General features: G+C 33.9%; 1 protein-coding gene across 2 annotated transcripts; it reads right to left on the minus strand.

Annotated features, from left to right (window-relative positions):
• Positions 1-30: 30 nt before the first annotated feature.
• On the minus strand, positions 31-15,156 carry bnipl (BCL2 interacting protein like). Of its 2 annotated transcripts, XM_051865469.1 has the most exons (11): positions 15,049-15,156; positions 14,857-14,909; positions 11,427-11,507; positions 11,275-11,345; positions 10,829-11,080; positions 10,519-10,710; positions 10,342-10,444; positions 10,101-10,232; positions 3,222-3,308; positions 3,009-3,107; positions 31-1,108 (listed from the first exon to the last, which is right to left on the minus strand). In XM_051865469.1, the coding sequence occupies exons 2-11, from the start codon at positions 14,898-14,900 to the stop codon at positions 1,084-1,086; spliced, it is 1,086 nt and encodes a 361-aa protein (XP_051721429.1). In that variant the 5' UTR covers positions 14,901-14,909; positions 15,049-15,156; the 3' UTR covers positions 31-1,083. The 2 variants fall into 2 exon arrangements, with proteins under 2 accessions (XP_051721429.1, XP_051721430.1); XM_051865470.1 differs by lacking the exons at positions 14,857-14,909; positions 15,049-15,156 and adding an exon at positions 12,510-12,671.
• Between the last annotated feature and the right edge of the window lie 157 nt (positions 15,157-15,313).

Genomic DNA, 15,313 nt, shown 5'->3' on the forward strand with positions numbered 1-15,313 from the left:
TAGTGAATCAAAACAATAAATCACATCAGGTGTTTAATATAACCCTTTATTTCCTTAAATTTCGTAGGAAACACATACATGTAGTATATATGTGTGCAGTTTGAAAGCTCAAGTTGTTCAAGTGTGGCCTTGTATAAATATTTGCACATAGGAGTCTATTAAATGAAAGCACATTCAATGGGCCACTTTACAGGCAGCAGCAGCAGCTGAATATTAGAGAACATTTCCCTACCTTATTCCAGAAGAAAACCAAGACCTGTTATACATGTAACAAATATGTACAGGTATAAACTGAACAATGTGACTCCTTACAGCAATATTATACAATTTGTATTGTAATAGCTCTCTGATTTTGCATTAAAAGTTTGAACATTGCTGCATTTGCACTGATAACATTCACAATTAAATGCTCAAGTACAGTGTATTTTACAGAATATATAAAAACAAATTCAATAAAACAGTCAATACCACTTTACAGAAAAGACAAAAACCTGGCCATTTAAATGAAAACAGTAGTTTGAAGACTTTAAACCATGTACGATTAATGGTTCATACAGGTTTCATATAACGTACTTATAATGAGACTTTGTAACTATTTAGTGCAAATATTAAAATAGAGCCATGAAACAACCTTATTTAATCTAATATTTACCCTAATTTGGGTATGTTCACCACAAGTCAAAAAAGGAAATGTTTTTAAATATTTAGTAAGGTTGTGTATGTTTAACTTTTCATGCTTAAATATAAAAGCTTCTATAAAGGGTGTATTGTGTGATTTTGTACAGTCTGGGAAAACACTGCACATTTGTTTGTTTTTGTGTAACAGTTTAAATGACGTAAAGCAGGCTTTCATGTTGTTCACGGATCTCTCCTGACCCACCTTGTGGCTTGACACAGCTGTGTCTCTCTGAAGGACAACACTGTCTTTGTGTATTTCATCAAAGAGTCGTCTGGTAGGAAGCAGTTTTTCTGTCATTAGGGCATTTGCCCCTAAAACTTGACCTTTAACCCCAACCAGCTCTGATTCCCCAGTGTGAAGTCTGTACAGTATGTACACCTCTGCTGTCTTTCCATCAGACACCCTCACCTGTTCATCTGCTCATCATACCTACAGAACAAAACAAATCACTTCTATCACTTTCACAGTTATCATTTTTATTTAGTTAAAGGTTTAGTTCACCCAAAAATGAAAATTCTGTCATTAAGTACTCGCCCTCATGTCGTTTCAAACCTGTGTGACTTTAAATCTTAGAGCTTTCTGTCCCTCCATTGACAGCCTACACAACTACCGCTTTCAAGGCCAAGCAAGGTAGTAAAGACATCATTAAATTAATCCATGTGACTTCAGTGGTTTAACCTCAAATTTATGAAGCGATGTGAGTGCTTTGTTTGTGCAAAAAACAACAACAACAACAACATAGTTTACCACTTTATTTACACAATATTAATCTCCAACGTGTGTTTAATGTTTAATCAGAGATTAATATTTTGTAAATAAAGCGGTAAATTATGTCTTTTTGCGCAAACAAAGCACTCGTGTCACTTCATAAAATTGAGGTTAAACCACTGGAGTCACATGGATTACTTTAATGATGTCTTTACTACCTTTCTGGGCCTTGAAAGTGGTAGTTGCGTAGCTGTCAATGGAGGGTCAGAAATCTCTCAGATTTAATTAAAAAGATCTTCATTTGTGTTCCAAAGATGAACGAATGTCTTGTGGGTTTGGAATGACGTGAGGGTGAGTAATTAATGTAATTTTCATTTTGGGGTGAAATAACTCTTTAAAACAATAAAGAATTTATAAAAATGAATAACATTTTTTTATGGATTTATGTACAAAAAAGTGACTGGGGTAGCGGCTCTGGAAAATGTATCTAACTGTTTTAATTTAACTATAACAAATTTTTCATTTATTTGTAACAATAAATAATTAAATGTTTATTTTATAAATACATTTGATCAATAAATTTAATGATAATTTTAATGTAAATTATTTACAGAGAAATTACAGGATCTGATGGGTAAAAGAGGGAGAAATAGGGTCAGGAAATCAAATTTTGACTCAAACATCACTTTCACTGGTATACATTTTTTGTGTTAAATTATTTAAAACAAATTATTAAATTCATTACAAATAAATATATATAAATATTTATTTTATGAATACATTTTGTGAATTCTTGTAAATTTAATAATTAAATTTATTCATAAAATGTATTAATTAGAAATGATCAATAAATATTAATTTTATGAATACATTTATCAATACATTTAATTATGTATTGTTTAAAAAAAAAAATGAAACCAGTGAAATGAAGTTTGAGTCCTGCTCTTTTGCCCATCATATCTGGTCATTTCTCTCTAAACAATTTCCATTAAAATGATTAATAAATAAGTATTTATGAATACAATTTACGAATAGATTTTATGTAAATTATTTAGAGTGAAATGATCAGATATGATGGACAAAAGGAGGAATAGGTTCAGGAAATTAGTTTGACTCAAAGTATTTTGTATTTTTTTTTTTTTTTTTTTTTAAACATTTACTGGAAGAATTTATTTTTATAAATATTTAAAAATGTAGGTAACACTTTACAATAAGGTCTCATTTGTTAACATTAGTTAATGCATTAACTAACAACAAGCAATATATTTTTAAAGCATTTACTGATCTTTGTTAATATGCATTAGTAAAAAGTTGTTCATTATTTGTTATTAGATTACAGTGCATTAAAATCAAATTTTGTATTTGTTAACATTAGGTAATGCCATTAACCAATGTTAAATACAACTTTTGATTTAATAATGTATTAGTAAATGTTGGAATTAACATTAAATGCTGTAGAAGTATTGTTCATAGTTAACTCATGTTAACTAATGCAGTTAACTATTGTTAACAAATGAAACCTTATTGTAAACTGTATTCATATATTTTTATTTATATATATATTTTAGTTCAGGTGTCAAATAATGGCAGTGCACTAATGTGGTTTGATGTGGACACTCACTCTCTGATGCAGTCTGGGATTTGCAGCTGGTCCACAGGAACAAACTCTGCCAGTTCCTGCAAGCTGTGGATGAAGCGCATCTTCCTGCTAAATTTCTCACTGTGAGAGAGAGGGAAACGACTCAGACCGAAGGGTTTATATAATACGAACCGTCTAATAATGATTATGACATCTTGACCTCTGTTTGCTGAACTAATGATCATCCGTGCTCACCTGATGAATGGTTTGATGACGGTAATTACCGCTCTCACGTACCAGGCCGGGTGAACCACGAAAAGCCCTTTCAAGTCTTTCCTTAACCTGCAAAGGAAAAGAAAAAAAATAAAAGAAAATACATTTAAGACCCCAATCAGAAAAGCCAAAGGAAAATACTTTGTGTTAACAATTAAAGCTATTTTGTTTCCAATATCTGCTTTGGTTCTCCCACTAGAGGAACTGGTAAAATTCCCTGGATTCATGCAATTGCACGATGCCAGCAGAACATGACGACACAAGGGAGCAATCGCTGACTGGCACTAACACCAGCACCACCCGGACCCGTGTGAAACCATGAGAGGCAGGGCGTTGAATCATGGGACACAGGCAGGCAGAAACTTGGAGATGACTATTTGTTATTCCACTGGTTTCCTAGCCCAAAATATTATAACCATTTCCCTTTTTGTTTTGTTTTGTTTCTTACATATGTTATTTAAGGGTTAAGGCTTGTATGGCTCAAAGACATTATTCTGAATGTACAAAACACTTTATTCTGATCTACATAATAGAGTAGAGTCCAAAAGTATAGAAGCTTGTTTCCGCCATGGAATAAAAAATACAAAAGGTAATTGTGACTTTATCTCACAATTCTGACTTTTTTTCTTGCAATTGCGTGTTCATATCTTACAATTCTGACTTTTTTTTCTCAGAATTGCGAGATATAAAGTCAGAATTGTGTAATATAAAGTCAGAATTGCGTGATAGCCAGAATTGCAAGTTATAAAGTCAGGATTGTGTAATATAAAATCAGAATTGCATGATATAAAGTCAGAATTATGTGATATAAAGTCAGAATTGCAAGTTATAAAGTCAGAATTGTGTGATATAAAGTCAGAATTATGTGATGTAAAGTCAGAATTGTGATATAAAGTCAGAATTGCAAGTTATACAGTCAGAATTGTGAGATATAAACTCGCAATTGCGTGTTATAATGTCCAATTGTGAGGGAAAAAAACATGTTTTTTTTTTCAGAATTGTGAGTCTATATCTCACAATTCTGACTTTATAACTCACACCTACATGTTATAAAGTCAGACTTGCGAGATATAAACTCTCAATTCTGAGAAAAAAAGTCAGAATTGAGTTTATAAATCGCAATTCTGACTTTATATCATGCAATTCTGACTTTATAACTCTCAATTGCGAGTTTAAATAAAAAAAAAGTCAGAGTTGTGAGATAAAATTACTTTGTTCATTTTTTTATTTAGTGGTGGAAACAAGCTTCCATAGAAAGACAGACTGTCAGCAAAAATCTGTCTATTTTGCATTTCCAAATGTATACATTTAAAGAAAATTAGGCTAATTCTACTATTTAATTACAATTAAATACATTTTCTAACTTTAAACTTTTTTATTTGTATTATTATTTTAAATATTAACATTTAATTATGATTAATTATTTTATATAATTATTTAATTATATAAAATTAACAAGAATTTCACATTTTTTAATATTTGGTTTGTCCAAAGTGTACCTTTTGTACAAAGAAGCTGACATGGTCAATCGATCATTTATTTATAGACATTTTTGCTTTAAATACAAAATGCTAATTTTATTAGAATTGGAATGCCACATTTTAAATGCGGTCTCAGAATTTTAGACCCCACTGTATGCTTTGATGAAAAAAAAAGGACAGTGTTTACACTGAAACTCTAAATAGAGTAGCTAAAATTACAGAACTGTGTCTCAGGGATTTCCATTTAGATTCAGTGGTATTTACACGGAATTCTATCAGTTATTTTTTTCCTCCTTGATTCTTGTGAAGTCATGCTTGACAGTGTTTGTTTGTGTTGTTTTCTGTTGCTGTCTGTAGTCAGCAGCGTATGAGTGATCTAAGAGGAAACTTCATGCACTGACGCAATGGAGCCAGCAGGAATGACAAATCAGGCTTTCGAGAGCATCCCACACTCCTTAGTTCCTCATTTCCCAAACTGATCTCACATGATAAGCCATAGAAACGACCCTGAATTTCCCTCACATAAAACATTTATGAGAATGACCTTCACCTGGGAGAATGAAATACAACTGTGAAACGGCTATGCCAGAATATAAAGAATTAAAACATGAATTTACCATGGTATTTCTTCAACTGGTCAATAATCACAAAACAAACCCTTTTGGTATCTTGACCTGATCACATTCTCGAGGTTATGTTGGGATAATGACTGGCTGACTGTACGTTATCCCTTACATAATCAAAAACTGCTAGATAAGTACACAGTGATTTTTTTTTTAAAATAACATTTCCATTTGTGTGACGTCCATTGAGAACAGCCACACTGGCCTTGGAGAGCCAACACAAGAGTTATAAACCTTATGGAACTAATCCTCAATGAAGTATGCAATCTAAAAATGTCTAAATATAGCAACAACAACAAAAAAAGATGACAGCTGAGAACTGGTCAAAGGTTATCTTAGGAATGTCTGGAAGAACTCTGATAACATGGCCCTGTATGTACGAGTCCACAACATTCCTATCATATTTCATACAAGGGGCATTAAGAAAGAGAGAGCTGAGGTGGGATCTCATGTTCAACAGGAACTAAACTAAAGGAGAAGACCGCCACAGTCAGAGCAGCTTAGACACAGACGCCCTCTTCTGGAACTGATGGAAATTTCGTTTCATGAGAAATCAAAATACAATGGGGGTTTGGTGGCTTTCAAATATTGTGAAATATTATTAGCATTTAAAATAACTGTTTTCTATTCAAATATATTTTAAAATGTAATTTATTCCTGTGATGGCAATGCTGAATTTTCAGCAGCCATTACTTCAGTCTTCAGTGTCACATGATCCTTCAGAAATCATTCTAATTTGATTCGGTGCTCAAGAAACATTTCTTATTATTATCAATGTTGAAAACAATTGTGCTGCTTAATATTTGTGGAAACCATGATCCTTTTTTTTTTTTTTTTTCATTTAATTGAAATATAAACATGTATAATGTTACCAAAGATTTCTGTGATATTAATGTTTATAATCAAATATACACACTTAAGAAATTACAGTATTACATTAAAAACATTATTTATCATCTCCTGTTCAGGGGAGTATACATATTTTTGACCAATAAAATGATCTTCAGAATGAGAGCATACCCTCCCCCAATATCACCTGCCACCAGTTAGCAAAATCAAGTAGCTTTGTTTTGTTTTGTTTTTCCAGGCTGTCTCTCTATTGACTATCTGTCCTACCACAACTTCCTGTTTCAAGAGCAAACATGTCAAGATAATAAAGAAAATTTCAGTCATCAACCCATTCCATTGTGTCTTTAAAAATAATGTGAAATAAAAATTACCAATTCATTTCTTGATCAGAAAAACGAGGTTTGGTTTCATAATCATAATCAAAATTGCGATGTAATAATGGTCATCACCAATCTTTTTTGTTAGCCACATGGGTGGAGAAAATAGACAGGGCCGGATTTACCTTATATTGTGACTATAGGCAAAATAAATATCCCCCCACCCCCCAATGTAAATCAAATAAATCAATGGATGTGCCATTATATTATTAAAACTCTACCAAAGCTCAAATGGAGTATTTGACCAGTGAATGTAGGACATACATGTTTTGTTGTTTTGTCTGCCATTAGAATGGCCGCATCTGAGGCAGTAAGTGCATCGCATTATGTTTTCATCAACTTACAGGTTATAAAGTTTATTGAAGCTAGGTGAGTGCTCAGTTTTTGTAATTTGTCCAAAATCTCATGTCATAAAAGATAACGTTCTTTAAAGGATTAGTTCACTTTCAAATGAAAATTAGCCCAAGCTTTACTCACCCTCAAGTCATCCTAGGTGTATATGACTTTCTTCTTTCTGATGAACACAATCTGATTTATATTAATAAACATCCTGAAGCGTCCAAGCTTTGTAATGGCAGTCAACAGGGTTCACGGGTATTAAAGGGTTAGTTCATCCAAAAATGAAAATTCTGTCATTAATTACTCACCCTTGTGCCGTTTTACACCCGTAAGACCTTCGTTGATCTTTGGAACACAAATTAAGATATTTTTGTTTAAATCCGATGGCTCCGTGAGGCCTACATAGGGAGCAATGACATTTCCTCTTTTTGGTGCGCCAAAAAAACCAAAATAACGACTTATTTAGTGATGGCCGATTTCAAAACACTGCTTCAGGAAGATTCGGAGCATAATGAATCAGCGTGTCGAATCTGCAGTTCGGAGCGCCAAAGTCACGTGATTTCAGCAGTTTGGCGGTTTGACACGCGATCCGAATCATGATTCGACACGCTGATTCATTACGCTCCGAATCTTCCTGAAGCAGTGTTTTGAAATCGGCCATCACTAAATAAGTCGTTATTTTGGGTTTTTTTGGTGTACCAAAAATATTCTCATCGCTTTATAATATTAATATTGAACCACTGTACTCACATGAACTGATTTAAATATGTTTTAGTACCTTTATGGATCTTGAGAGAGGAAATGTCATTGCTCCCTATGTAGGCCTCACCGAGCCATCGGATTTAAACAAAAATATCTCAATTTGCGTTCCGAAGATGAGCGAAGGTCTTACGGGTCTGGAACGGCATGAGCGTGACTAATAAATTACAGAATTTTCATTTTTGGGTGAACTAACCCTTTAAGCTGAAGAAAGTGCCTCCATCCACATCCATCCATCATAAACATACTCCACATGGCTCCAGGGGGGTTAATAAAGACCTTCTGAAGCAAATCGATGCGTTTTTGTAAACAAAATATCCATATCTAACAAGTTATGAAGTAAAATAGCTAGTTTCCGCCAGACCGCCTTCCATATTCTACTTACGAAGAAAGTGTAAAACTCTCACAGTTCAAAACGCTTACGCTACATCCTACGCCTTCCCTATTTAACTTACGGAAAAAGCTTAACTGACACGACACCAGTTCCGGATTTTTTTTTTGTAAGTTGAATACGGAAGGCGGTCTGGCGGAAGCTAGATATTTTACTTCATAACTTGTTAAATATAGATATTTTTTTACACAAATGCATCATTTCGCTTCAATAGGCTTTTATTAACCCCCCCCATGTGGATAGATGCACTTTCTTTGGCTTAATAATTGTGACCCCTGTTCACTGCCATTATAAAGCTCGGATGTTTCAGGATATTTATTAATATTTCTCTGATTGTGTTCATCAGAAAGAAGAAAGTCATATACATGTAGGATGGCTTGAGGGTGAGTAAATCTTGGGGTAATTTTCATTTGAAAGTGAACTAATCCTTTATGACAGTATTGACTATGACTGAACGACAAATGATAGACTTCTCTTCCTCAAATACATAAAACAGTAGCCTTTATATATATATATATATATATATATATTATATATTATATATATATATATATATATATATATGAGAGAGAGAGAGAGAGAGTTTCTTGAGTAAAGAAAACACTTTACTTATTCAAACAACCAGTTCTTTATTTACCCTTGCAAACAAGCAGAGACGGTCCAAACTGCATGCGGCACTTCATTCATGATAGTTATGAGGTTTGACGGACATTTTGAGGATCCAATGGAGATACGAGGTTTAGTCGCTAGCTCTTTTAATACGTTATATTGGTTAAATATTTGCAAAACCTACAGACACATGTAAAGGGTGACCAATAGTAATAATTCATGGGGAAAAAATACAAAATATGGAGATATGAGGTTTCTGCACAATATTTTTCATTTTCTTAATTTAGATAGTAATTGTCTTACACTGTTTTACCATTAGAGTGAAATAATAAAAATGAAATAATAAAAATGAAATTTCAAATTTTCCTCACATAATTTCAAATAAATATTCTGCATTACTTAGAAATAAATCACATTTCTGAAATGGTACAGTCAAAAGTTTGGAAACATTACTATTTTTAATGTTTTTGAACGAAGTCTCTTATGCTCATTAAGGCTGCATTTATTTCATAATAAATACAGAAAAAAAACAATAATATTGTGAAATATTATTACAATTTAAAATTATGGTTTTCTATTTTAATATACTTTAAAATAGAATTTATTTCTGTGATGCAAAGCTGAATTTTCAGCATCATTACTCCAGTCTTCAGTGTCACATGATCCTTCAGCAATCATTGTAATATGCTGATTTGATACTCAGTTATTATCAATGTTGAAAACGGTTGTGTTGCTTAATATTTTTGGAACCTGTGATACTCTTTTCAGGATTCATTGATGAATAAAATGTTAAAAAGAACAGCATTTATTCAAGATATAAATCTTTTCTAACAATATAAATCTTTACTATCACTTTTTATCAATTTAACACATCCGTGCTGAATAAAAGTATTAATTTCTTTCAAAAAAAGAAAGAAAAAAAAAAAAAATAATGACCCCAAACTTTTGAACGGTAGCATATATTGTTACAAAAGATTTCTATTTTAAATAAATGCTGATATTTTTTTAACTTTTTATTCATCAAAGAATCCTGAAAAAGTATCACAGGTTACAAAATAATATTAAGCAGCACAACTGTCTCCAACATTGATAACAAATCAGCATATTACAATAATTTCTGAAGGATCATGTGACACTGAAGACTAGAGTAATGATGCTGACAATTCAGCTTTGCATCACAGAAATAAATTCTATTTTAATGTATATTAAAATAGAAAACCATAATTTTAAATTGTAATAATATTTCACAATATTATTGTTTTTTCTGTATTTATTATGAAATAAATGCAGCCTTAATGAGCATAAGAAACTTCGTTCAAAATCGTGAAAAATAGTAATATTTCCAAACTTTGACTGGTAGTGTATGTCTTATGAATGTCATTTCCTGTTGTTGTCTTTAAGTATAAATTTGTTAAACTTCTAGTATAGCTCACCTTCTATCAATGGACATGTAACACTGTCGGAGCCACTTAATGCCAGGCATCTTATTGCGAGGGGCCATTCCACACAGATACACCAATATGTAATTCTCAGACACCATCAAGTCCAACGTGCCAATAATGTACCTAAATCCAAATAAATCATTAAATGTGCATTTTCCCAGAATAAACATTTAAGTTCCAAAAATGTATAATTGCTCGTAGAGAAAATTCATAGCAAATCATCAGGTTTTACCTGAACAGATTGTCCATCACATACTCATAGTGTTCTGTTGTATTTTCTGGTAGGTAGCAGGCAGTAAATATGATGATGGCTGTCGATCCGTCCTCATAATACCCTATAAAAGAAGGTCAATTTAGTTTAATTATTCAGTAAAGTATATTCATCTCAACTTCTTCCACAAAAGCTCACCTCCGTGTGAGAGAACTTGGAGGTACGGCTCCAGAACACTCATGTTGACTTGGTAGTCTTGGCCACCAATATGGAATCGTCTCCATCGCCGCCCGTTGCCGTCCACCTGATCCAAGTCCAAATGTCCCATCTCTGCGTGCTCTAGTAAACTGGCTTTTCTGATTGCTGCTTTACCCATCCTAGGAAGATCATCTGCAATGACCACAGTACTAATGGTAAACCATGGTTGCCCTGTCCTACACTTCAGCATGTGATCCCAAGAGAAACAATAAACAACACAACCATAATGAGCGTCAAAATAACTGAATACCTTCCCACTCTAAGTCGTGCATGCTGTCTGGGAAGTTGCAAGACTCGCTGTCTGAGGGGGTCTCTAAGGCCTCTAGGTTAATGTCCAACTCTAGGTCATCATCAGCAGATGGTGAAATGGCGGAAGCTTCAAACTCATCTGATTTCATGCTCCGGTCAATAGAGGTTTTGTCCAGCGTTAAACTAAGCGCTGGTGCCACTAGTCGCTTCTTCCTCACAGTATTACCTGTCAGGGCCAGGGTGGTCGGTGGGACTAGTGGAAAGAAAGAATGGTCAAATGGCAAATACTATACGCTACTGTTTAAAACTTTGAGGCCAGTCAGTAAAACTGTTCAAAAGTTTGGGGTCAGTCAGTAAAACCACAAACTTTTGAACAGTAGTGTGTATACGTACAGGTCCGAAATTATATGCATTTTGGCCAGTAACTAAATGGAGAAATTAAGTTACCAGGCCTGTTTCCCTCAGCTCCAGGGCTTTCCGGTTCATCGTCAGGACTCTGTGTGTCCTCGGGAAGGGGCCTACAAAGATCACATTATTTATTCCCATTTGCACTCAAGATGAACATAAATAAGTTGCATGTACCTGTTAGTGCAGATTACCTGGGAAACTCCTCATCTTGCCATTCCTCCCGGAGCTCCATGTCGGGGATGAAGGCTGATGTTTTGCCGTTGTCTGAATGCCTGCATGAATAAATTGAAAATGTAAAGGAAGGCACAGGGGCTTCTTGGTCCATACGTTACATTTTTATTAATTATTAACCATTAAATCTTAAGGAAACAACGTACTCCTCAGTTTTGTCAAGATAAAATTCCAGGTGTATTTGTTTTAATTACAAAACAGGTCAGCACACGATCAATGTATAGAAAATATTTAATGTGCAGCCACTTAAATTCCTGCAGTGAATGACGGAGACTGATTTAATCGTTGATATTTCATAAATGCTTATATTTGCACCCTATGTAATAATTTTAGCTGCAAAAAAAAAAAAAAAAATTCAACAGCAAATCTGTCTCCCCCAATTCCCTTTATGTTAAATTATAGCTTTTATTTTTTTAAGCTTATGGTGAAATAAACCTTTCTAAAAAAAAGTTATACAAACAAATGAAAGTTTCTAAAGTTATTTACTTTAAGTATAGGTCTTTAAATACCCATTTTTAAATCCCAGTTTTTAGATTTCACTGCCTTCTTTGCTACTCAATGAAATGCAAAACCTGTATTTTAACAGCATACACACACAAAACATAAACAAACAAAACACCTCATTGTATTCATATCCATATCGAGCTTTCCAAAAAAGTTTTGTTGAAACAATCAAATCTGGACTCTTTTTGTCCTGTCTTTGACTAACACTGACATCTTCTTGTCAATAAAACACATCTCTGTTCTTAAGAGCAGAACTGAGGAAACTTTTTGGAAACAACTTTGACATATAATGTATAAGCAGATCTATCTTTTTTCATACATATACAGTCAGAGAGACAGACAGATAGACAGACAGATAGACAGATAGACAGATAGATAGATAGATAGATAGATAGATAATTAAAACTGTAAATCATTTTTAAAGATTCGTGTTGGAGTAGACAGCACGTAGTAACAGGGCTGTGTACACTTGAAACCTCGCTAACGCCCATCACATCGCTCTTTACGGACATATGTAAATAATGACAATGTAAACTCACCTTTTCAACAACTACGTAGATGCGTCTCAAAAACAAATCGCTTCTTCATTTGACAAAAAAACATGTACTACCTAAGAACATTACAAGTGCTATATAGTTAAAGTGATATTATAGGATACTGATGTAAAACTTCCCTATGAACCTTTCCTTTACAAAGACGAGGGCGATTCTCTACCTCACTAAAGCAAGTACCGTCATGCCAAACATAGAATTCAGCCAATCAGCGCGCGTCACACCTGATGACGCAGCCTCCGCACCTGAGAAAGCTGTTTAAAGTCCCCGCCCACAAACCTACAGTCCTGCGCTAGACCGAGGCATCATACCTGTGGAGATTTAGATCCGTAAAACTCCAATAGGTAAAAATTAAAATAAAAAAATTGAATGACAAGGATAGTTTCCGCTAATAAATAAATAGGTCTACAATAGAATTAAAAGCTTGGGACAAAACTTTACCCTTAGTTGCCATTAGTTTACTATTAGTCTGTCATTAGTTGTTGTTTTTATATTTTACCAAGTTAGCAGCTTGCCATAAATGACTGCATTTAATACATGTGTGATGTGCAAAATTTGGTTATTTTGTCAACACTGTAAAATCTGACGCTGATGATAGTTTGAAACCATATTGTAGTAGTGAATGCTAGATTTCTCAATATTTAAAATAAATATATGACATTCATTTTTATGTCTGACAGTGTTATTTAGAGATATCCATGGAAATATGGAGCAATTTTCTGAGAAAATGGAAGAGTCAGGAGATGTGCCCGAACATAGATGAATACCTCTAACAGATTATAACCCAAAATATGTACTATATCTTCATATTTAAACTTTTTTTCAGTTTTGTAACTTTTTTTTCTATTCATCATGTTCCTGTTTTTACCTCAAGTATTTCTTTACGTCAGCACATGTGGTAATTACACGTGGCACAAATGACCAGAAAATCTAGTTTTGTTTTCAGCTGATTCCAAGCAGGTAATGAGCCGGTGTGCTTCTGTTGTCAGCAACATAACAGCTTCTGTCATGTCACATCACTGAACCTGTTTCTGATGTGTAGCCACTAGCCAGTGACCAAATTCATTCAGCTCTTGATGGTATTGTCTTCGCTTCAAACCTGTAACCTTTGTACATTATACACTATTGTCCAGCAAGATTGCTCAAAGATTATACATTATTTCAAACATTACTTGCTCTAACATAGGAAGCAGTATGTTTTTACTTAACAACTATCTCACTGTGTTGTGTGTAATCTCAAGCCAAGTGTTGTCCTATCTGAGGCATTATCAGATGTCATAATACATTTTAAGAAATATGTAGGGCATTTTTAGGACAATGTATGACAACTGTGGAAATCTAAACCTCATGATACCTCCAATGTGAAGCATGACATTGTATACTGTTTCAGCAATTGTTCTTGATGTAACTCTTACAAGATTTAGTAAAGTAATCGCCTGTTGTGAAAACCTTTGTCTCGGCTTATAAGAAGCTTCAGCAACTCATTCTGTTACTTACTGTATTAAGGATACAGGCATTATTAGATTTAGTCATATCACAGAAACACTGAGGGTTTTTATGACACTGTTTCATGCGTTCTCTTCATGTCTGGACATGAACATGGAATTTGGTATGGAAATTAACAAGTCAAAAGATCTATTCTGTGGATTATAGTAGCATTATTATCGCATTAAAGCTTTAATATAATCTCCATTTTACACTCTAAAACTGTTAAAACTAACTGTTAATAATGACAGTGTTTTTTAAGTGGTGCTGGTGGAAATCAAGCATTACGGATTGTGGTAAAAGTATGTTCTGCTTTAAAACATTATAACAACTTAAAATACATTTTTTGAAGATTTCCATTTATAGTTGCATTTTTAACTCATAACAGATGCGAAACCCTTGTTATTGTGTCAAATGTAAATGGCAGAAAATCTGATGATCTGTCAGGTGACAGGATACGAAAGGTAATGTTTTTCTGTGTGTTTTTTCTTAAATATTAGTCAAGAAGGTTGGCAAAAGTGCCGGAAATCAGTTCAACTGCAACTTCCCTTTTCTGAAATCCTCTTTCTAAATAACCAGATACAGAAGTTGTACAAGGATTTCTTTCTTGTCCTACTGCTGTCCACTTCACAGCACAACAACTTGTAAATTCGTCTCTGGTTTGTCCAGTACAGTATGTGCTTATGGCCTTTTCTGGTACTTGTTTTGATATTATAAATGTGTTTGACCATGTATAGTAACTGAAACCTTTGAAAATGGAGGCCACGTAAACAGTACATTGTGTACAAATCCATTACTTTATTTATGTTACTTCAGTATTTAGGAGCAGGCAATCTAAATTTTGACTCACCCATTTTGCAGGTATCCATCCTTTCGGTCTGAGTAAGTCCCCATGTCCAAAGTCTTTAAAAGAAAGTGTCTAGATTAGAAATGCATTCAGTGAACTCAGTTGATGACCATGACCTGAGGTGGTTCATGAGCTTCAGCACAATGGCAGCCAGTTTCAGAGACTGTATCTTGTGTCTTGTGTTAGGGAACTCACCCTGACTGTCAGTACAGGTTTTTCAACATTTCTGACTTCTGCTGACTGAATTGTCTGTCTCCCATTGGCTCAACTGCTTTGAGCACTTCTGCTCCCCCACAGGGAAGGCTGGGAAGGTGGAGGAAGACACCACAAAAAGGCATAACTTCATGGTCCTAATACCCTTGAAGTTACAGGCCTCTCCAAAAGACAACCACATATCTTTTGATTATTATATTCTATTAGATATATACTCTACTTTTGGGGTCAGTAAGATTTTATTTAT

This window comes from Ctenopharyngodon idella, chromosome 16 (assembly GCF_019924925.1).
Source record: "Ctenopharyngodon idella isolate HZGC_01 chromosome 16, HZGC01, whole genome shotgun sequence".
Classification (NCBI taxonomy): Eukaryota; Metazoa; Chordata; class Actinopteri; order Cypriniformes; family Xenocyprididae; genus Ctenopharyngodon; species Ctenopharyngodon idella.

Coding starts and splice junctions, on each gene's coding strand:
- bnipl (XM_051865469.1), bottom strand. CDS start 14,900: ATGGGGACTTACTCAGACCGAAAGGATGGATACCTGCAAAATGG. Junction 3,309..10,100: donor TACATGTCCATTGATAGAAG/GTGAGCTATACT, acceptor TTTCCTTTGCAG/GTTAAGGAAAGACTTGAAAG. Junction 3,108..3,221: donor GTCATCAAACCATTCATCAG/GTGAGCACGGAT, acceptor TCTCTCTCACAG/TGAGAAATTTAGCAGGAAGA.